The sequence below is a fragment of the Hydra vulgaris genome, chromosome 14, assembly GCF_038396675.1.
Source record: "Hydra vulgaris chromosome 14, alternate assembly HydraT2T_AEP".
NCBI classification, from domain to species: Eukaryota; Metazoa; Cnidaria; class Hydrozoa; order Anthoathecata; family Hydridae; genus Hydra; species Hydra vulgaris.
Window position 1 is genome coordinate 42,776,055 of NC_088933.1, and position 25,182 is coordinate 42,801,236.

The 25,182-nt window shown below is 27.8% G+C and overlaps 1 protein-coding gene across 1 annotated transcript; it reads right to left on the reverse strand.

Annotated features, from left to right (window-relative positions):
- Nucleotides 1-4,904: 4,904 nt before the first annotated feature.
- Nucleotides 4,905-24,790, reverse strand: LOC100209760 (F-box/LRR-repeat protein 5). The gene is made up of 9 exons (XM_065818298.1): nucleotides 24,605-24,790; nucleotides 20,981-21,316; nucleotides 8,503-8,601; nucleotides 8,314-8,344; nucleotides 7,725-7,971; nucleotides 7,258-7,444; nucleotides 7,040-7,122; nucleotides 5,550-5,807; nucleotides 4,905-5,440 (listed from the first exon to the last, which is right to left on the reverse strand). The coding sequence occupies exons 1-9, from the start codon at nucleotides 24,701-24,703 to the stop codon at nucleotides 5,191-5,193; spliced, it is 1,590 nt and encodes a 529-aa protein (XP_065674370.1). The 5' UTR covers nucleotides 24,704-24,790; the 3' UTR covers nucleotides 4,905-5,190.
- Between the last annotated feature and the right edge of the window lie 392 nt (nucleotides 24,791-25,182).

Below are 25,182 nucleotides of genomic sequence, written 5' to 3' on the forward strand. Positions count from 1 at the left end.
TTTAAAAATGTTTTGAAGAGTATGATATATACTTATATTTAAAAAAATTTATGTAACTGTAAATAATTAATGCCTGCTGTAATACAACATAGTCCCAAATGAAACAGTAACACCCAAAGTATAGTTTACATATGCACTTTAATGAAGCAGCCAAACATTCGTTGTTTCGGCTAAGCGTCAAGTATTCGGTATTTGGTATTCAGCAAAATCACTATTCGTGACATCTAATGATAATGATTTTAGTAAATTTACTTATTATTTCAATGCATAAAAAATCACATAGAATTACGTCCTATAGGATTTTGGAACAAAAAATAAATAAAAGCATGCCCTAGAAAAAACAAGACATTGGACCCTTCAAATTTCTTGAATCTGCCACCGAAAAACGAAGAGAGAGAAGCAGTATAATTGTTGTTGATCTGTAAGCCCTATGAAAAAAAACATTAAACTTTTCACATGTATCTGATCAAGTTATTTGTGCAAAATTAGCAAAACTTTTGAAAAACTATGAGCACAGCAGAAAAAAACAAAACTTTAATACATTGAATAAACTGTTTAACACCACTAAGGTTAAAGGCAAATGGTTGCGCAAAGAGGATGAGAACCTGTATAAACTGCAAATTGAGAGCAAAGATCAAGGTTGGTTATTTCACTGGCAAACTTGCTAGTGCCAAGACCATGCATCCATCAAAGCAAAAGAATTTAATCAAAGCGACACTTACCAGCTTAGCGCCACCTGATTCCACATTTACCAGCTCAGCGCTATATGATTGGTCTGAAAGTAGCATGGGCTTCCACTCATCCGAAAGCAGCAAAGAAAATTCTTAGGATAATGAGATTGAGCATCAACGAGAAAGAGGAAGCATAACCCAACATGCATCGCAAGACACCTTATTACATCTCGAAGCTGTTTTCCAACCAAGCAGCAAAGGTGAACTGCTAGCTTTTTGGTGAGGACATTGAACTCCTAACCCTTTGCTAGTCAGCAATATACAAAGCTATATGCATAAATACTGCTCAGGTGAAGAAACACTTGGTAGAAACAATTCAACTGGAGAAATGGAGCATAAAACTTGACGGGAAATACATTGATGGCTTCGAATATCAGGTAGAGTTCCTCAAGAATGAAGCAAAAGAAATTAAGTTTACTATGCTCAAATTAAAAGATGGATAAGCTCAAACAATTGCAGAAAGACTTCACAATGTTTTAGATGAATTTAACCAGTGGGGATTGATTGTGATAATTGTTGCCGATACAACAAGTAAAAATTCTGGTAAGAAGACAGACATTTGTTCGGCTGCACCAAATGTTTGAAAAGAAAAGTTACCATAAATCTAAGTTCATCGGTTGCTAACACTATGTGCTTGATTGCATTCTTCGCGTTGCCATGGATGATGAGCTCAATGGATTGACTAAATCAACAAACATTGAATACTTCTTTGCGAAGGATTTGATAAGCAATTATGATCAATTGAGAATAGCCTTCAGCTAGGGTAAAAAAAAATTAAGGAAACAGACGGCTGGAGAGACGACAAGAATTTTTTTTACCATCTCACTTGCATTTTTTGTCACCACACTGAGATGACTCCTGCCGCAACAAGGACAACCTTCCACTAATATTTATCCTGCCAAATCAGATTATCGTAAATAATTGACTTCCTTGTGTGTTTTGATGACCCTACAAAATATTGTATATGTGACTCTGAAGCTTCTGTTTAGTTTTATAAATGCTTAAAGGGACCGCAAAAATTAAACAAAAAGCGAATAAATAAAGATTTTTAAATCTTTTTCAGCTTGATATTTTTATCAAATCACCTTGAAAGTAAGACTTAATCTAATCTATAATAAAAGCTCATTAAAATCTGATACAGGGAAAAGAGGTGGTAAAAAGGTCATTACTCTATTATTTATGCATTTTTAATTTTCATTGATTTAAGGAATGACTCATTGTTTAAGAAATGCACGCGTGGGAAAACCCAAAACAACATTGAATGTCTTTACAATATACTTGGAGGAAAATGTCCAAAGTCAACATTTGTTAGCAGAGGTGAAAAGGAAATGAGCACTATCATCAATAAAAAGCTTTAATGAAGGTAAAAATACTGCTCTCATCCCACATTTTCGAAAAATGTAGGATTGGTTCTGGAAACTTTACAGTATAACATTGAGTCCAGGAGGATAATTATTGCATGCGTATAATGGTCTTACATCATAAATTGCGTATAACCCACTATAAGTCGAATCGACAAAGTTAATTTGTAACTGAGAAATAGACATTACAGATTTGAACCTGTTGAGAAAGAAAAGATTTCTTATTGTGCTGATCTATTCCATTAGATTGTAGGCATTGAACCTGGTGAGAAAAAAAGGATTTCTTATTGTGCTTATCTATTCCATTAGATTATTATTTAAATATATATTGTATATTATTGTTTAGATTTTGCTATAAAACTCTTTAAAAACCTTTTCTGAAAATGAACATTTTTCACCGGTTAGAAAAATGGTCTTTTTCAATTTAAAACAATGTGTTATAAAACATCTTTATTGTTTGAAACTTAAAAATAAATGTAATCTTTAGGTCAATAACAATCTTATTGCTCTTTTTGCCATAAAAGTTTTTTGTTTCTTACCGAGGTCCTTATCTCTGGAAAAAAATAGTCCTTATCTCTGGAACACAATAGTCTTATCTCTGGAACAAAATAGTCTTACCAAATTTTGATTTTCCTTCCAATCTGACTTTTGCTTCATTCAAACAGAAAGTTAAAAAAAATCGTCTTTTTAATTAAAAACATTTTCATTTATTTTTGATTGTTTTTTTATATATTGTTTTGTTTGACAAATTTTCGTTTTACAATTAAACGAGATTAAAATATCGTTGAATTGTTAAACGAAACAATATACCAAAAAAAAAAAAAAAATACGATCAAAAATAAATAAAGATGTTTTTAATTAAAAAGACGATTTTTTTAAGATTCTGTTTGAATGAAGCAAAAGTCAGATTGGAAGGAAAATCAAAATTTGGTAAGACTATTTTCTGAAGCCCTTTACAATATATTGTCAACTTTTATGATGCACTTTACGTATATTACAATTATATTTAATACAATATATATTAAAATATATGGTCAACTATATATGAAGCCCATTACAATATATGGTCAACTTTTGATAAAAAATACAACGCCTGTAGTGAAACAATAAAAAACTTTTATGCAAAAAATTTAAAAAAACAATAATAAATAATTTATCATAGCATTTAAATTTTTTGCATGAAAGTGTATTATTATTTCACTACAGTTATTGTATTTTAATCGATTTTGAACATATATCTTTATGATAAGATCCTTATGATCTTCTCGAAGTCCTGCCGTTACTGATGTAAAAAATTGTAAAATATATCTGGTTATTGCAATATTTTTAAACGGCAAAATATATGAAAATAAAGTCATAACCTTATAGCTAAAGTTATAACTTTAGTTTCATATATTATAACAATATAATATCATAATATTACAATGACCAGATATATTTTACAATTTTTTATCCTATAGGATAATGCTGCAACTAAATTTATAACAAATAAAATCTTCTTTGCTTGTTGTCCTCTGTAAGATTTTAAATGTTTTACTTTTTAACAATTTAATTGTTTACCTTGCAGACCAGATATTTTACGGAAATATCTACGGAAATAGATTGATTAAAAACTAATAGCCGATCGACGGCATTTTTTTGAAAAGTGACTTAACTACATTGAGTCGTTATGAATTTTTTGTCTAAATTTTATTAATTTAAACATTGATAATTTTGTTATGAACTACAAAATAAATTTTGAAACCAAAAATTTCTACTATTCGTTTTATTATTAACAGTTTTTTGCACAGATTTTCCATTTTTCGGGTCCAGATAGGGTGACGAAATAAAAAAACAAAAGTTTTTGTGTCTAACCCCGTTTTAGAACATAAAACATGATTATACTTTTATAGTACAAAAAATATTTACCTCTACTTATTAATGTAAGACCACTTAAACATCTTTTCACTGTAGTACCACATAAACGACACTATTACATCATTTCACTGTAAGACCACATAAACGACACTATTACATCATTTCACTGTAAGACCACATAAACGACTCATAAATAATATTTTAAATGCTATTTTAAAAACTATCCGAAAATGTGAATGAGTGAGATCAGGAAATATAAGAATATTGCCTGGTCTCATTCATTTGTAATTTTTCCGCAGTATTTCACAACGCATACATAAAACTGAAAGTTGATCATTAATAGATTAAAAAAGATGTTAAAATTTTTGAAACTAACCACCATTTATTTTGGAAGAAAATTATCAACAAGTGCAATTTATTTTGGAAACAATTTCAACGAGCGCTATTTATTTGGAAACATTTTCAATCATTTTAAACAACCAAACAAGCATTTTAGCTATTATAACACGTGTTTTTATTTTAATAAGAAAATTTTATTTCAGAGAAAATGACAATATTGAAATGAAATATATTGATATTTCATTTCAATATTGTCATAAAAATAAAAAAAATATATTGAAGTGATAAAATAAAAAACAACAATTATAAGCGTGTCAGTATTTTACATCTAAATTAAAATTAAAATATCAAAAATTATATCGTGGGTTATCGTGTTCTCTATAATCGTATTTTACTGAAAACTTTTCAAAACCCAAAACTATTTTTTAAGTTGAAATATTTATGAATTAGTTCATAATTATCATAAAAAATAATTATTGATTATAAATTATGGGAAAAACGGCGTTCTTAAAAACACTGTCCCAAAATGGTGATAAAAAATAGCGTTCATAAAAACAGTGTCCCAAAACCTTAAAGTAGTTGAAAAAATATTTTTTGCAATCAAAGAACGCCAAAGTAAAAATGGTAAAATCAAATTAATTGCAAATAATTATACAAATATACATAAGCATACAAGATACAAGAAATAAAACACAATCAAAAACAAATCATATTAAAAAACAATTTTTTTTTGTAGGTTTACCGATTAACTTTAAATACACGCAAACATTTATTTTTTGTCTATAAATATAATTTTATTATTTGTACACGGTGATGATTAGAAAGATAATTGAATACAAGTAAAAATATAAAGATAATTGAATACAAGTAAAAATACTATACAATAAATAGATCAAAATAACTTAACCTAAGAAATCAAATGAAGATCGAGCGGGTATTGTTCGACAGCAGACTCTATTGGCGCAACCATTATTTTGACAACCTTGGGATTGAATTTTGCAATCAACATCAGACAAATTATCACAATAAAAAAACTCTTCAAGTTCTAAACAAGTTCGAACAAGTAAGGTAATGCCTTCCGTAGTCAAATTTATGCAACCTGATAAATCTAAATGGCGTAAGGTAGGCAGACCACCATACTTTGCAAGAGCTCTATTTAAAAAAAAAAGTTTTTAAATTAATCAACTTTACCAACATATATACTGAAAAGCGTTTACCAAATAATTACTTGTTAAAACATCAGTAGTTGTGTAAAAAATACCTGAGCCCAACATCAGTAATTTTATAACAGCCAGATAATCTTAAAGTTTGCAATTGCCTTGATTGATTTTTTTTAGGAGAAAGTCTAGTATTAAAACTTTTGGCTGGAACGACTTTTTCTTGACACAAAGATCCACAACATTTTTTAGTTATCATTTTACCAATAGAAGCTGATAACTTCACTAAAGTTTTGTCTGTAATATTTTTACACCCAGATACATCAAAATGTCGTAGTTCCTGACAGCCTGATTTAAATAACCTAAGTTTAAACAAACAACTTTTACTAGGTTTTAAATAAAATCCTTAAATACTAGTCACATTAAGTAAGCTTTACTTAATGTGACTAGTATTTAGTGGGTGATGCAGTTGTTGTGTTTGTTGCTGGGTATTAGTTGCGCTTGGTAACTTTTTGAAAATCGTTACCAAACTCTCTAAACATTTTGATAATTAAAAAAATGATGAAAATTTTATAAAAATGTTTAATTTAAAAAAATTTTCTGTAAATAATTTAAGAACAATGTGTAGGAAATACGCCAAAACATTTTAAATAACGATTTCCAAATTTAGTTTTTGAGAAAAAATTTTTTTTTAAGTTAACAATAAGAATTGCTCAAATAAGTAACTGATAATAATTATATAAAACTAACTTTTTGGACATATATTGGATCGAAGCCTAACCTAGACCCCTGCTAAACACCGTTGTCAGCAACCTAATTTAGGCCTTTGCTAAACAGTGTTGACAGTAACCTAACCTAGACCCTTGCTAAACACAGATATCTAGCAACCTAACCCAGACCCTTGCAAAACACAGTTATCTAGCAACCTAACCTAGACCCTTGCTAAACACAGTTGTCAGCAACATAACCTAGATGCTTGCTACAACTTTAAAGCTAGTTTTTCATTTTTCTTCTAAAAAAAATCAGCTAAAATTTTTTTTTTAATTACGTAACAGATTTTTGCTAAACGAGAAATTAAATTTTTTTTTTTTTAAATAGATATATAAAGATTTTTTGCTAAATGAAAAACTGCAATAACAAATGTGAGAAAATGGTAATATATAATACCACAATAATAAAATATATAATAAGGAGTCATAATGAGCATTTAATAACTAAGGGTGCAAAATACAAAAAGACTCATGAAAATACCTTATATATTTTGTAAAATATATTATATATATTGAAAATATATTATATATTTTGTAATAATATATATCATACAATGTATATTATATATTACACATTATATATTATACATTATACTATATATAATAAATTAACATTTTCAAAAAACTTATTATTTAAAAGTTAAGTTATAAATAAAAAATGACCATAAAAACTTCCAAAAATTTGGGCAAATGTTTTTCAGAAATATTATGATGGTAGCCATCTCAGGTTTTAAAATGTTACAGCATGTTTTTGTTCAAGTTAAAAATTACATGCTAATTTTTTTTTTTTTTTTTACATATTTACCTCCCCATAAGATACATACCCCATTAGACCTAAGTCAGATATAATGGTTTGTGAAACATCAAAATACTGAAGATTTTTACACTGTGTTAAAATTCGGAACAGCTAAAAAGAAAAAAAAGGTAACAAATATTTATTTTATAAAACTTAAAAAAACTTTAAAAATCTTTTAAAATTCAAACAAGAGTTTAAGTAACAGAAGTAAAAAAATTAAAGTAAATAAATTTAAATAAAACTAACCAATCCATTTGTAATAGCTTTGCTGCATTCCAATACTAAACATTTCACAGAACTTCCAACATGAGGAAGTAAATAACAAGATATTCCATTTAATATTTTCACTTCTTTTTTAAATTGTTCATCATTTTCATCATCATTTTCAACACTGTATGATTCATAATCATTTGAATATTTGAATGATTCATATCTAGAAACATTCAAAATGTTTTTTTTATAATTCAATAAAATTAAAAGTCATAGTAACATTTCATATTATGTGAGGGTGAGAGTGGCGTGGGGGATGGGTAGGTGGGTGTAATAAGGTGGTTGGTTATCAAACATTTGTATGAAGGGGAATTTTAAAACATGTATTAACAGGTATATAACAATTTTTAGTCAAGTCAAACAAAAAAAAATTTAAAAAGCAAATATGAATGTTTTAAACTTTCTTCAAGTTTTTTTTTTGACACAAAAAATAATAACAATACTCATTAAACGTTTGCAACTTATAGTTTGGACTGCAATCACAGTTGTTTTCATCTGAACTTGATACTGAGCTAAACCTCCAATCACCTTTAGCCCATCGAATAGGGTGAAGGACTTCCCATAATCTACCATCCACTGCAACAGATTTCCATAATTTAGCTACCTGTGAGCAGTGGCATAAATCTTTAGGACCAAGATACGAAAACACTTTAATTAAAAGTTCAACTGGCAAATCAAAAACTTTAGAATCTACAAACAACAATTAAAGTAAAAAATTTATAATTGATCATTCAACCTTTTAAGTGCTGCAAAAAATGAAAATTTAAAAAAATTAAAATAAACTTTTTATTTCTATATTTATACAAAATAGTTAAATTCTAATATGTAGGCTGCAAAACAGTCTTTATATTGCAAGTCTTGGGCAAAAAAAACATAGGTATGCTATAAGCTAAAAATGTCTAAGCTGTGTCTATACCTAAACATACTTTTCACTTATTTTTACTTAATTATGACTAAAAAGTTTCTGTGTTTAAAGGTTTCTCTGAAGTAAACTGACACTACCTAAAGAATGCTAATTAAAAAAATTTTTACCTTCTTTTTCAATTTCTAAATCAAGAATTTTCTAAAATTTTAAAATAAAAAAAAATTAAAAACTTTTCCAAAGTTATGCAATATTCTTTTTTGAAATAAGGAATAATAATATTTAAACTGTTTAAGCCAATTAGTTAACATATAAATACCTTATAAACTGTAATATAAATTTAGATTCAAAGAATTAACCTCCTCAAGTTTTTGACTTTTATGCAACTGAAGAACAACATTTTTTATATTTTTTAACTCCCCTGGTGAAACATACTTCAGTAACATTGGTTGCAACACCTATTAAACACAACATTATTGTTCTATTAAAACTATTATACAATGGCTGCCTCTAAATCTCATCATAAAGGTGTTAAGAGTAAATAACAAAGTTAATTATAAAAATTGTCTCCTCAATAATTTACTCTAAATGAATCAACACAATTGGCTTGCATACCATACATTTATACAGTACTTTTATAAAAAAACTAGCTGATATTTTTATAATATTGATTAACCTAAACAATAAATATTATGCAATGAATTATGATTTTATTAGTGTTATATAAGGCTGAAGGTATGAAGGAAGGCTGATGGTATGAAGGAAGACTGATGGTATGAAGGAAGACTCAAGGTATGAAGGAAGGCTGAAGGTATGAAGGAAGGTTGAAGGTATGAAGGAAGGTACTTCTTGTATGCTTTTAGATATATTGAAGACTTTATGGGATTAGTAGTTGTCAAATCTTTCTAGGACAAAAGGTAAAATTGATTGAAAAAGAAGTAGTTTATGAAAGAGTTGGATTGGATTAAGGTTGCATTGGATTGAGGTTGCACTGGATTGAGGCTTGTATATAAAACATTTTTTTCATGCAATGAAGTTTTTATAAAAAATGTTAACAAAATAGAAATTCATCATCTCTGTTTAAACATGTTTCTAATGGTTTGACATATTTTTAAACTTTTATATGAATTTTGTTACAGACTTCAAACTTCTTTTTTTCCTTAATAAACTACCTACTAATTCTGCTCAATCATCTGCCATTTAACTGTCCAATCATCTGCCTCAATCATTTAACTTTGTCACCAATACTGCTTATATGTCTAGAGCCGATATCAAACCTTGGAATTTTGAGGTCTAAACTATAACTCTAACCACTCTAAGCCACAGCACTATGAGTTGCGAAGCGGAAATAGGATTTTACTTACTTTTTTGAAAAAAAATTTAAATTTTATTATTTTTAATATTTTTTAACTGAAATAAGTTAGCATTATTTAAAAAAAAATGTTTGTTTCAAATTTTTTTAAATTTGCCTTTTTAAGTGCGGGATTTTCAGGGGTAAAAAAACCTGGGTTTTCACTAAATCTTTATGTTACATACAATAATATCCAAATTTCCTCAATTTTTTTACATATTATCAAATAAATGATACATTTTGTAAATTAAAATCCAAGAAAAGAAAAAAAAAATCTTTGTACCATTGTTTTTGAGTGTCTGTAAAGATTTATTGATTAGATCATGTTACTACAGAGGAAGTTTTTTATTTTTCACTTTTATATTTTTAACTTTTAACTTTTATATTTTATATTAGTTTTCTGCAATAAATAGACTTTTTAGAAATAAAATGAAATTCTGGCTACCTCTGTAGTAACAAGGTATAAAATCAATTCATTGTAGTGGACCTTATAAAAAACCGGTTAGTTAATACATATAAAAATTAAACTGGACGTGGAGCGGTACATTGGTTCCTAGTCTTTAATTATAACTTTTAAGTTAAGCGTGGTTTAATGTTTCCACATGGCAATATAAAACCAGCCAACTTTTAATCTCAGCAAACTTTTGTTTGATGATTTTCCTCCAAGGCATGTTTTAACAAGGAACATTCAAGGCATATTTTCACCAGCAAAAATGTATTTGCATGTGCTATTTTTTTGCAGTTCACGTTTTTATCACTTTATGATGGTTAAAAATTTTTGAAAGTCTGGCTTTTTATTTAATAAAAATTTGTGGAAAAGGAAAAAAATTGTTTCTAACTAAATATAAAACATCAAAAATCAATAAAGTATCTCTTGTGAGTATAACATATTTTATATATTAAGTTGTTATTATTATTGTTAAATAAGCTATGAATATTAAATTATAATATATGTATATAAATATTTATCAGTCTTGGTCGGAAAGCAGAAGCGATCGCTCTCAAAAACTAACTACAGAAATAATATTTAGTTGCGAAAAGCTGGCCAGATTTTTTAGTCATTTTGAAAACATTTCAAAAGACAAAAACAAAAAAGCAGAAAAATGATTATTGGACCGATGAGAGACTATTACAAAAAAAAAAAAAAAAACTAAGAAAAGAAAATAACTTTTAACACAAAATAACTTAAAGCAAAATAAACCATGTTTAAAACAAATATTTTTGAAACATTGCTCTTTTATAATTTTTTTATAAAATTAAGCAACGTTTTTTATATAAAGTAACTTCTTATGATTGCTTAATAAGGAAACAAATGTTTTTTTATTTATTAGAGAGCATGGCCTACTATATAACACGGCCGGACTTGTTGCCTTGAACGCAAAAAATTAGTGGTCCGATTTTAGGTTTTTAGCTTTTGAATCAAAACCTGAAGGTAATTCTATAAAGACATTAATAATATTTAAATAATTTGCTCTTAGCTATAATTATTACTATTACCAAAATTCTTAACCTTCAAACACTAAAACAGTTAGCTAATAATAAATCATGATTGCATTAAGCCGAATGAACAATCTATTTTAGCCATCAATTTTAATCTACAAAATCTTAGTCTTAAAATTATTGGTTCAAACAACTAAAATTAACAAAAATGTTAGTAAAACTAGCATAATTTTTAAATGTACACATTTACTGAAAGCATTTACATATATTACAAAAAGATTAATCAAGTCAAGTTTCTTTTGTTTCTCAAAAAAACAATATACATATACTATGTTGTTATGGGTTTATTCATTTGTCTTTTTTGGTTTGTCGAACTTTAAAGGCAGCAACTTCATTTTTTCTAATGTTTCCATTTTTAATTTGTTGCTCATTGTTAAAATATATGTTGGTAATAATTGTGTTTACCAAATGCCTTCCCCATTCCTCATGTTCTATACACATAAAATCACTATCACTTGGTTGATATTTTTCTAGCGCTAGCAAGGATGCATTTTTTATATCATGGGAATACTTTAATAACATTTTCTTTACAGTGTCCAGAATTATAAACCCATTACAAACATAGTTAGCTAATTCTTTGGAAGGTTTTGTTAAACCACCACGTGAAAGAATTTCCAGATATTCTGTTGAGACTTTATTGAAACTTAATGATTTCAGACAGTTAGAACTGTTATATTTATCCCCAATCTTTTTCGTGATGTAACCGGATATATTGATTGCAACTTCGTAAGAGTCATGACAAAGCTCATTCTCTTGAATTTCATTGCTATATTTTTCCAATTTTATTAAAAGTTCATTTTTGTCAATTTTTGTATCAAGTTTAAGATTGCTCGTCCAACAATTGATATTGGCTTTAATTAAGGATTTCATGCATAATATCTTTTCAGAGCTTTGAACTTCACGTAAACTGACTAAAAATCTTCCACCGCTCATTTGTCGATATTTACTGAAATGTCTTTCTAATGGATCAGTTTGAAACCTGCTAGTTAAAACATATTTATATCCTTCTGAAAATAAATCTTCAATCAGACTTGCAGTACCCTTCAGTGTTGTAATTAATGCATTAGTTGTTTGAGCAGATAAAGTATACTTATTACATCTTTGAAACTGCAAGTTTTTCCATTCATTAATCCATGTTGCAAAAACTCGAAAAAATTGTGACTTTTTGTCACCTGGAATAGCTGCATTACCAATCCTATTGTTTGTATTAAACATTACCTTTGAATTAGAAATAGTCCACCAAATATTAATAAGCCTTAGAAATCCAGCAGCTGCAGTTTCGTTTGGAAAATAGCTGATGATTGCAGCAGAGGTGGTTTCATCAAAAATATTTAAAGCTAAAGGAACACTTTGTTTGTTGTTTCCTGGATGTAAAGTTTGGGCAGACAATTTGAAAGCTTTTTTTAAGTTAGCAGGTAACAATTCATCTTTCTCATAAACATTATGCAATAAACTCCAAGAAATTTCTCCAGCTTCAACATGAATAATATCATCAAACTCAATAAAATCAAAAGGTGGAAATACAAACCGTTTTGAATTTAATAAATTATTTCTAATGTTTTTCAGTAAATGAACACTGTCATATAAATTGTAAACCCGGTGTCCCATAAAAGTAAAATATATTTCATTATCTTGTTCACCAAACTTTAAACGTAGAATTTTAAATGCTGAAACATTTGTTGCATGATTGTCAGTTATTATAGCTCGTACAATAAAAGATGCTTTATATAAAGTATCTAACGTTTCTTCTATATGTGAACTAATCATAGAACCAGAAATTTGAAATTCTGGACAGGCCTTAATTACAAAGGGGATAGATTCTTTCAAGCTAACCACCATGAACACAATTATAACAGAATAGAAATTACCATCATCATCAGCACCAATTAAACTTCCTCCATGATATTGGACACATTTTTGTAAATACATCTCATCAATTAAAACAACACAGTCAGCACTAATACTACCATTTTCCAAAAGTAATAATAATCCTGATAATGGATCAATGCCACCCTTTGAAAGTGATTTTAAATAAGACAACGAAGGAAGTGGAAACTCTTCTAATAGCAAAGTATAAGCCTGTTTTGATGTATATCTGTGCATTAGAGAAAATCTAATGATTTCATTTGTGTAGATTGGACATCCTTGTGGTTTATAAAGAGATAATTTATATAAATCTGATAATACACTTTTTGATACGTTCTTTGCAACTTCATGCATATAAGAAACAAAATTAACAAGCACACTGGCACTGGTCAATTTACAAACACTGCCTTCTCTAAACCATTTAGGCAATGGAACTGGGATACCTTTCATATGTAGCTTTACATGTAAGTCTTTATCAATAGTAATACTCTCAATGTTAGGAGTAGCATCCCCGTCGTCGAAATAAATTCGAAGAAATAACACACGGTTATCAACTAGTTTAAATGAAAATCCTGTTGGACAAAAACTTTCATTAAGATCTATAATGCTTTTAATTGTATCATGTTTTCTAAAATCGTATGTTTCATCGAGAAAAGGATGAGAATATATACGAACTGCAGGGGGCTTACGTAAAGCTGAGGTTGATTGAATTAAAGATGGCTTTGATAGGATGTTTTGGTTGGTAATAATTGTTGGTATAGGATTTTCGCAATAATTCAATGTTATACGTTTACCTCTTTTCAAATATTTATCTTCAAAATGATCGATACATATAACTGAGTTTTCTGTGGGGCTCCAATCAGCTCGGTTGACAAACTTAATCCAACAATTTCGAAGATCTAACTGATTGCTATCAGGAAAACTAAACACAGTTTTGTATGTTACGTGGTTGCTGTTACTGGAACATTCTTCAATCTTTCGCTTATAATTACTTCTACAACCAACAACACAACACTTTTTTGGCATTGCAAAATAAAGTATTACTTGAATTAAAAAAAGTTTAATTTAAGATTATTAAATCGGTTCATTGTAAACTTCAAACTCGTGTTTTTTCGGCCCACTAATTTTTTGCGTTCAAGGCAACAAATCCGGCCGTGTTATATAGTAGGCCATGCAGAGAGTATAATATAATTTTTATTTATATACTCGTGTCTTATTTCCAGTGCTGGATTAAGGAGGATTGGGGTTAGAGAGGACTATAGCCCCGGGCCCCGCAATGTTAGGGGCACCAAAATATTCAAGACAACTTTTTTTAAGTCATTTTTAAGCTGTGGTACATAAAAAAGGCCTTCATAATAAAAATAGCCCCCAGCCCCAAAATTCCAACAAGATTCTAATAAAACTAACGCTAGTTTTAGTTTTATTTATGCTAAATTATTTTATAAATAAAAAAGTTAATTTTTTTAACAACTATTTTATGCTTCGAGTACTTTAAAAAGTTTAACATATTTGAAACAATTCTTTTTAGTAAGATGAACAAATCAAATAATTAAATCATTGAGTTACAGTAGAAATTAAATTAACTAGATAGAAATCAACTAAAATGGTTAAAAATACTTCATGAGGAGGAAGTGGAACTGCTTCACAATACTGCTGATGATGTTTAGTGAGTTGGTTTTCTAATTTTAATTATTATTTAAAACAGAAAAAAGTAACTTTAAGTACAACGAGTTTGTAAGAATATCAACTGAAGCGAAAAAATTTAGAGCTAGTAAACCAATATCTAAGAACTTAAAAACTTTTCTTTCTTGGGGGAAAGAATCAGTTATCGGGTACACAAAAGTAAATGGATTGGTTGTTAAAATATGGTGTAAGATTTGTGCTAGGCACAAAACAGCTATATTAAAAGATACTTTAGTTAAAGGAGCGTTGAATTATTTTTTTATTTAGGGAACTTATTTGGTGACAAAACATCAGGTAAAAATAAAATGATTTACTTTTTAATTTGACAGTCAAGGTAATAATTTTAGCATAATTTTTACTTATAAATATAGTTATTTTACTATTTTTCATTAAAAGTATTATGTATAAAGTATTATATAATGTGCCATGAATTTATCTTATATATTATTACTTTGCAAAGAGAACTGACTTTTTATTGAATTATTTAATTTTAACCGTGAATTTTTTTGATAATAATAAAGGTAGATCGCCATCTTAAAGTACAATGTCATAGGTTGGCAGTACAAATTGAAAATGGGTATTCTGAAGATCCTGGAAGTAGTCAAGTCACCAATCTTGATAAAGAAAACTCGGTACCACATAACAGCCGCGATGCATTATCAAAGATGTTAAGAACTGCCTATAAAATGGCTCTTAAACCGAGCATGCCACATAGCCATTTCGAGGCGCTGATAAAATGTCAAAGAATTAATGGTGTACTTCTTTAAGAAGGAAAATGCAACAATAAAGCAGGTTATTGATTTTTTTATAACTTTTGCAATCTTTTTTTTTCTAAATGATTTTTAATTTTTTTAACAACATTTTATTTAACTTGCTTTCTTGTCGGTTTGTTTATTTTTTATTTTTTTGGTGTCCGTGCAAAACAAACACAAGGTCAGCATAATAATAAAAGAAATCATTTAAAAAAGTAACTAAAACAAACAACCCTAACCAGGCATTAGTTTAGGGATCGTCCATAAATTACGCAACGCAAAACTTATTTAAAAAATATAAGTGAGAGATCATTTTGCTCTTTGGCATGGCGAATTTTGCGGGACTTTAAAGGTTGTTGATATACTTAATTTAATTAATGACACTGCGAGGGAAAAATTTTAATCCTTTGTCTTTTGTCTGTAAGTTTAATTTTGTGTTACATAATTTATGGATGATCCCTTAGCGTAAATAAAAGAAATCGTTAATTGTAATTAAAACAAACAACAAACTTTTAGAGCTTTAGTTTAGCGTAAATAAATAGAATCGCTGTTAAATAATAAAAAATATATATAAAAAAACTTTTTAAAAATAACATTTTAGAAATGGACTAAAAAGTAAAAAATATTTAAAAAAAACTATTTAAAAACAACATTTTAAAAATGGACTAAAAAGTAAAAAATAAACTATTTCACGAAACCAAAAATTTTGTGTACATACACAACCTGAAATATCCATTAAAGTCAATGACTAAAAATATTGGGCAACTAAGTACAACTCACTCCTATTGATGCCCAATAATTTCAGTCATTGACTTTAATGGATATTTCAGGTTGTGTATGTACACAAAGTCCTTGAGTCCTGTGAAATAGTTTATTTTTTACTTTTTAGTCTATTTTTAAAATGTTGTTTTTAAAAAGTTTTTTTTTACATATTTTTTATTCTAATTTCTTTTTTTAGCACGTGAATATATCTCCTGCATTGCCAGTGCTGTAAAAGAAAAAGTTGTTAAAATCATCAATGGTAAAAGTTTTTTATCAATTCTCTCCGATGGCTCACAGGCTAGAAAAATAAAGGATGAGAAAGAGTTGATTCTTGTGCGCGTTGAATCAGAGCAAGCCTCAATTTTAGAATTTATAACGGAGTGTTAACACAATTAAAAAACAATAGAATGTGGCTAATTAAAATTCACTGCGTAAACCACCGTTTAGAATTAGCTATAAAAGGTGCTGTAAAAGATATATTGCAGTTTATATTATATGAACACTTATATTTCCATTTTTAGTTTATTTCACAATTCTGGAAAATTAAAAAGCGCGGTTAAAAAAGCTACTGAGGCTTTGAATATTACATACTTCAACTTGCCTAAAATATCGGAAACGCGCGTTATAAGTCACAGGAGACGCGGCTTTACAAGACTATTACATAACTGACCTTCGCTTATTGTGGGTTTTGAAAACGCTCTTGCAGATTGCGACACCAAAGCAGTTATGCATGCTAAGATTTCTAGTATATCCAAACGGTTGCATGAATACAGACTATTATGTATAGTTTGTAATTATTTGGATATTTTAGAAAATTATCTCCATGATCGTTGGTTTTTAAAAAGAAAATGTTAAAGGTGAATGAACTAAAACCAGCAGTGGATGTAACTAAGGCTAGCTTAAACAAATTTAGCAACAAAGGTATCAATGATATTATTGATTCATATTTACTAAAGTTTAGAATCAAAGAAAAAGATGGTACAACTAATCTTTTTTCTTCATGTTTCAAAGAAGGCTACGAATTGAAAAAAATCCAATCCAGAGTTTGTTAAGATTGAGCTCCGCAACATGGTTAATCTTAACTTGGAATGTCTTAGTTCTATTGTTTATCAATGAAAGAGTGATGGCGATTGCTGAAAATCAGCAATCGACATCACTCTTTCATTGATAAACAATAGATTTAGTTCGCTGTTAAATCCCATATTCGAATCAATGGATTGGTTAGATCCAAAATTATGAACAGCAGACAGCATGTATGGTGATGCCAGAATCTTTTTATTACTAAAAAACTCTTTCACCCTCTAGAGGCTGCAGGAATAGATTTTAAAATGGGTCTTCCGAAATGGAAAGCTGAAAAACTAGTAATAAATACTCAGTACACCATTGCACTCACACATGTAAGTATGTTTGTGTTGTGAAACAATATTATCTAATGTTGGATATAGCTCCTTAACTTGTAGTTTTGTTGAGCTGTCTCCTTATGGGATGCGTAATTGCTGTTTGCCCACTATTTCTGTAGTTTGTGCACAAAACAGTTTTCTAGTTTTATTGCATAGATTTAGTCCCTTAAAATCATTACATTACTGAAGTGTCCTAGAGGGTGAAACAATATTGTCTGTTACTCTCGAGTCCTTAATACAAGGGGGATAGAAATAAAAGGGTGGGTGGGAATTTTAGTCTGAAAGTTTCGATACTTATCAGTCACTAGTATGTTTTTTAATTCGTAAGGCCAATTTTCACTTAAATTTTGGTTTTAGTTTTGAGAAATAATTTTTTTGTTGATAACAACTAAATACTAATAAACAAGGGGGGGGGGGGGAGGGCTTAATGAGCTTAGGGTAGATGGGAAAACTTTCTAAAAATTAATTTATAAACATCCACCCCACCCACTTCTATTAAGCACTTGAGAGTACACACACACACACACACACACACACACACACACACACACACACACACGTAAAACGAAAATTTAAGGACATACATAAACTTAAATGTTCTTAAAACAACTAAAACACCTGGCCAGTTTTTAGCAACCAAACATTATTTCCGTGGTCAGCATTTGAGAGTGATTGCTCCACTTCCTGACCAAGCCTGATTTTTATTTATATATTTGTAAATATAAATATATATATTTACACATATAAATATATATATATATATATATATATATATATATATATATATATATATATATATATATTTATATATATGTATATATATATAATGCTAAATAAATACAATTCATAACTTTTTAAATAATAACAAATAATATATAAAAGATTAGAAAAAGATCCTGAAATATAGATTAGGACATATGAGGAACAGCAGTTAATAAGAAAGTCTGATTAAACAGAGTTATCAACTTATCAAACAGAGTGAGCATAAACTAAAAGCAGGTGATTTACTACTTCACACTTATGGATACATTATAAGCAGGAGTGCATAAATTTATATATCTCCCTATATATATATATACATATATATATATATATATACATATATATATATATATATATATATACATATATATATATATATATATACATATATATATATATATATACATATATATATATATATATATATATATATATATATATATATATATATATATATATATATATATATCATATATATATATATATATATATATATATATATCATATATATATATATATATATATATATATATATATATATATATATATATATATATATATATATATATATATATATATATATATATATATATATATATATATATATATATGTATATACATCATCATTATACAAGGGAAATGCAAGTCGAAAAACAGATAACAGATTTTGAGATAATGAACGTTTTTGCATAATAGTTAAAATAAGTTTTTGTGTACTGGTTGAAATAAAAGATCTTTATAACTCATTAATAATTGATTTATTAAATTTGTGTGAAACGGAAGAGAATTTAAAATACTAAATGGTGGTATAACTGCATACTGCCAAAAATGGACTTTTCCCTTGTATACCAACGATATAAATATATAGACATACACACGCACACACACATATTGCTTTTACTATGTTTCATAAAAACAGTTCTAAGTTTGACATTTTTGTTGGTGTTGTATATGCTTTAATATATTTTTTATTATTTATAGTGTACCTCAAAGAACACCTAAATGTGAATAAATAAGTTGTTTCGAGATTTACTCATTGATATAAACAGCATGACTACAAGACTGAATATATAGATTTTCAATCATAAATCTGAATATCTATTTGCATTCATTATTAATAACACATTTAGAAAAACCATACCTGTGTCACATTCTGCACATATAACTCATGGTGCTTCTTTTATGATGTATTTTATGTATCCTCCTATATGTTGGAGGATACTTAAGATAATAAACAAGAAAGCAAAATTGCACGAGTTAGTCATGCACATCTAACTTTCTTGGCAGAAAACACTAGAAATAAGTTAATTATTTGTTTGTGGCATTTGATATTAAGTGTTTTTTTGAATGTGATGCTATTGTTAATAATTTAGACTACTTTTGTTTATTTTTTTTTTTAGTAAAGAAATCTCAATATTGTTTATAATAACAATTCAAAGTTTTGTTGTTTTTTGTTTTTAAAAAATATTCAAGAAATAATTTAATAAATTTTAACTAGTAATTAACTAATCTAGAAAGATCTATACCACAAACTAAAATAGTATACTGATAAGCTGTTCTGTGTTGAATTTTTAAAAAAACTTTTCATAGCTTCAAGTTATTAAAAACATCTATAAGAACATTGAGAAACTTTGTAAGAAACTGAAGAACGAAAAATCAGATGATAGCAGATTTGTTTATTAATTTAATAAGTTTATGTTTAATGATATTGTTTATTATTAAATTGTGTTAATGATATAGTTTGTAAAATTCTATAAAATATTGGTGCCTACTGTTTTTTGAATAAAAATATCCGGACTAATGTAATTTTCCAGAGAGGAAATTTAGAGAGTGAGGAATTAATCCGGATGAACCAACAAAAAAATTACAGTAAACTATTTTTTTATAAAAACCGGATATTTTTCTTTTAAATATAGAAATATAAACAAAAATTTGATGTCTTGTAAAAAAATCAGCTCAATATCTTGAATGCTTCTGTATTTATAAGCCTATTTCCTCATTGAGCAACGCATAGTACACAGCAGCTTATGTCTAGCTTTGATAAAATCAATGACTATTCAACTTCAATGATTAATGATCATCATCAAACAACCGATGATTATACAACTTCTAAATGCTTAAAATCCACAACAATCTTTTGATTAAAAAAGCTCAAGAAAACACAAAAACTGTTTTTTTTTGAACAAAATTAAACAGACTCTTTCGAATTTTGAAAAAAGCATTTGACAAAGAGTCTGTTTTGAATTTTGAAAAAGCATTTGACAAAGAGTCTGTTTTGAATTATGAAATAATATTTCAACTGTTTGTAGAAAACTAGCAATACCAGATAAACAAGTTGGCAAAAAAATTTAACTTTCGTATTTCCATAGGCTTTATAGGCAACAGTTCTAGATACTAATTTATATTCAAATAAGCTTAGAGAAGGAATAATTTCATCTAAAAAGCATGATGCAGCCTAAATGGCTCAGAAGGTGATTAAGTTAAGATGATATTTAATAAGCATGATGGTTAACAAATATATTTAAAGAAACAAGAACAAAGAACACAAAAAATAAGATGAATTAAAACTAGTAAATAGGTAATAAAAATTATTTAAAAAATAGGTAAGTAAGATTACTATGGTAAAATTTTTAAAGGGTAAAAAAGTTTTTAAAAGTTAATTTAAAAACTTTGATAAATATAAAGCAATGAGAGAAAATTAATTTTGCAAAAACATTTTTTAATGTTATGAACAATCAATAAATAAAAATTGAGGCATTACCTGCTCTTCTTCAATCATATGTGGAACATAGTCATTGTAGAAAGAATGCAGTTTAGCATTCAACTTAGTACCTTTTTGTTGCATATCCATATATTTTCCACTTCGTAGTTTTTTATTTGTCTTATTTATTTGATTCAGAATATCAGCAATGTGGCTATGAGCATGTAAATGAATGAGAAGCTTTTTTAAAGCTTCTCCTTCAAGTTTTCTTTTCAAAATATGCATAATGTACTTGTTCTCAATTTCTTCATGTTGTTTTAACTCTGTAAATGTCTCATATAGCTCAGTTAACATATCTGAAAAGGCTTCGCTGCTGGAAAAGTCTGTCAACTCAATCTGTCAAAAAAAAAAAAAAAAAAAAAAAATAATGATATATATATATATATATATATATATATATATATGTATATGTATATATATATATATATATATATATATATATATATGTATATATATATGTATATATATATATATTGTCACAATTTGCATCAAACGCACTTTATTTACCAAAAAAGAACTGGCTCGATTTTTTAATCTTTTTTGAATTTTAAAACCCTATACATAAAAGCGATTATTTTTGAAAAAAATATATAAAAAGGTCTTTTTTTTATTTTTTATTTATATAATTATTTTTAAAACCTTTTTTAATGAAAAAAAGATGATATTTATAATATTTGTATGCAAATTTTCAAAGCAAAAGAAATTTATACATAAAGATTTGGCACTTAGACAACTGTCAGCCATATTATTGGGATTGTTATAAGATTCTCCTCTACAATCAGCTAAATTTTATTTGTATTTGTCTAAAAACTTCAACATTACTTGAAACATTTTATTAACTTTATGAACAACATTGTCAAAAAAAATGTAAAAATCAATCTATTGTTTTTCTGTTCAACAACAATTAGTGTGATATAAAGATTTAGATAATTCTGAATTCTAATTTTTTATCGGGAAATGTTAACTCTCTACATGCTGATTCCAAACTATCTGCATCTTTACATTCTACATGCCCAAACCACCTTAAGCCTCTTTGACACATCCTCCTTTTGTTCCAACTTTTTTTTACCACTTTCCAGTGTTTATGCCTTGCTTAATTTTTTTATTTTTTATCCTATTGAATTGATAAGAACAAATGAATTACATATAAGAGATTAGTGATGTAAAAAAAATTCTGCAATTCTTGATTGAAATTTTTCAAAAAATTTTATGCTACAATTTTAAATCTGATCGTACCAAAAAGTCTCTTGAAAACAGAAACAATTTAAAAAAAATAATAATAATTTTTATAAAAAAAGTTTTTTTTATAAAATCCCAAAAAGTGGAAATTTTGTGGAAATTTATTGTAGTAGTTTTGATGTCTTTAAAAAATAAAAAAATAAAAAGAATTTTATGATATTAAATTTACATTAAGCTAATATGCTAAGCATTTTTTATTTTAAAAACGAGTTATGGTTATTCGAACTAGAGATAATAGCTTGTTTGAGCAACAACCACGATAGCATTTGTAGAAAAAAGAAAGAGATGCAACCTTATAATAATAGGTGAGTGACTCAAGCTTGGAAGATAGAGCAAGTCCAGCTACATTTACAATGTGTTATTGTACCTTGTCTGAGAGTGAGAGGGTTCTTATTCATCAATATAGGAATGTCAATAACGTTGCAATAAATGTTTGCAGTATACAACTAAGTTTTGTTGGAGTTAAAATTCATAACCCACTGCATGCCCCAAACTGTTATAGAAGAAAGATCAGATTAAAAGTCAGCTGTTTGTTCGAAGATTATGCACTTGCAAAAAGTGCCAATTTTCTTTCAGCAAGTTCTTTTTGGCCCTAGGGCGCGCTGCAAAGTCAAAAGTGTACAGACTTCCACGTACAGAATGGCACAACGTAAAAGTGCAAAATAGACAAGAATTAGAGAATTGCACTCGCAAAAAGTGCCAATTTTCTTCAGCAGGATCTTTTTTTTGCCTTTGCAGTGCTCTGGCATCAGATTAAAAGTCAGCTGTTGTTTCTAAAATTGTCAGGTAGACTGTTATTGTAAATAAGAAACAATACAGGGGTAGAGATACTTCTAAAGTTACTGGAAATGAGATAAGAGTGTAGGCCTTCAAAAATGACTTTAATACTGCAGTTAGAAAGAAATAATTGAATAATCTTAAAACTTTCATTTGAAGAAACTAATACTAGAAAAAAGATGAACCGTAGGATAGTTGGAGAGGTCAGAGCGTTTTCTTGAGTTTTTTAAAATTGGAACTTAGTACTTAATAATAGTTTAGCAAGGATTGAAGAAAATTCTGGTGAGCACATTTCTAAGACTATGATGGAAATATTGACTAAACCAAAAGCCGTAGAATATTAAAATTGAGAATTGATTTAACCATTGAAGCCAGAGTGATTTTGATGTCTAACAATAGATTTAACTGTAATGGCTTGAAGAATATTTCCTCTATACTTTTCAAGTATAAATGCTTGAAGAGTATAGAGGAAAAGTTCTATGCAAACAACACTGCCATATTCTGAGGAGAAATATTAAGATCAAACCCATGAATTAGAAATGGAATGTTAGGCTTCAATATTTTTACATATTTGTATACACTTTAGTATTTATATGGTGTAGTATTGGGCAAAAGAGAAGATGATCAGATGGATGAGTCTTATGACTCTAACAAGACAAGAAGTAATAATCATAAATAAAGATAATATCATAAATAAAGAAAAACAACAATATTTTTTATAGAAGATTAAAGTCGTTTGGGTATCATTATTTAGAGAGGTAGCAGCCTCAGGAGAAAATGGTAGAAGAAAACTTGAACGGAGAGTATGTTACATACGGTATGAGTGAAATTTAGTAAAGAAATGAAAATGCTCAAGATTAATGAAGATGATGATGATCATCATCATCATCATTATAATCATGTTATTTATATTTATCATCTATGTATCATTATATATAATACAAATAAACATGCATATATATAAGATAAAACATAATGCTCGAATTTAAAAAATATACTTAAGGATGTATCAATGTTTATGCAGCCTTGGTCACAAATCCAGCCCCGGCTATTTTTATTAAACCCAACCCCAGCAGGTCAAATTTTAACCCAGATCACTTACCACTACATCATCTGAGGGTTTGGCATGGGGAAGTTATCTTTCATTGCTGTAACTGTCTGGCAAGCCATAAAACTATATTAGCCAGCCATGAAAATGAAAATTAACAGTTAAACTTAGTTTAAGATCAAAAGATAGTTAAATCTATCAAGATAAAATCTTAATAAAATTGAATTACTGAAACTTTTAAAGCTGATATTGTTTGTAGTTAAAACAAATTTTTAAGAAGAAATGAATAAAGTTAGTGCCTTATTAAAAAAACCAAAATAATAAAAACGCATACAAAGAAATAGTATTTCATCTAATGTGATGCAAAATAAGGATTAAAGGATCGTGGTTTATAATATAGAAATAAAAGTAATTTTAAGACTTATTTTTGCAGCAGTAGATTGTGAATGGAAAAACTTTCGTTTGTTACTTGATGTTATCTAACAACTGTGTAGCTGCAAAGAAATAAAAATAACAATTTTAAAATTTACATTTATATATATAAAAAAGAAAAAACTAACCTTTCCTACTAGCCTTTTTAGCAAATGTTTCATCCTGCAATGGGGGACAGTGAAGACATCCAATTCCTCAATGCAGCGATATGTGCTTTCAGTCGCCATTTTCTTGATTTGTTTTTATTTTGTAAAAAAAAAATTGTTGTTGCGCGGAAGCCGTTCTGTTCCGTATAAATTATTAAATAGTCTATTTTACTACATTGTACGATATAAAACGATATAACAAATAAAAAATAATTGCAAATAAAAATAAATTTTAGTCCGCAAATAATACGATTTATATGAGCTGGTAAAAATCAGAGTGATGTGAGTGGGGTGTAATATTAATGACGGGTGCTTTACATATACTTAATGAAAAAAGGAAATGTTTGTGTGTACAAGTTGATATTTAAAATTTTTTAAAATACAGCGGAGAAAATAGAATTAGCCTCACCTTTATTTTTTGTTCTAATTTAACAAAAATTGCAGGTAAACAATTATGAAATCTACTTTATTTCTTGTTACTTCTACTACAACTAAAAAGTTTATAAATTGGTATGTTTAATTAATTCCAAATGGAAAAAAAAATTAAAAATATTCAATTT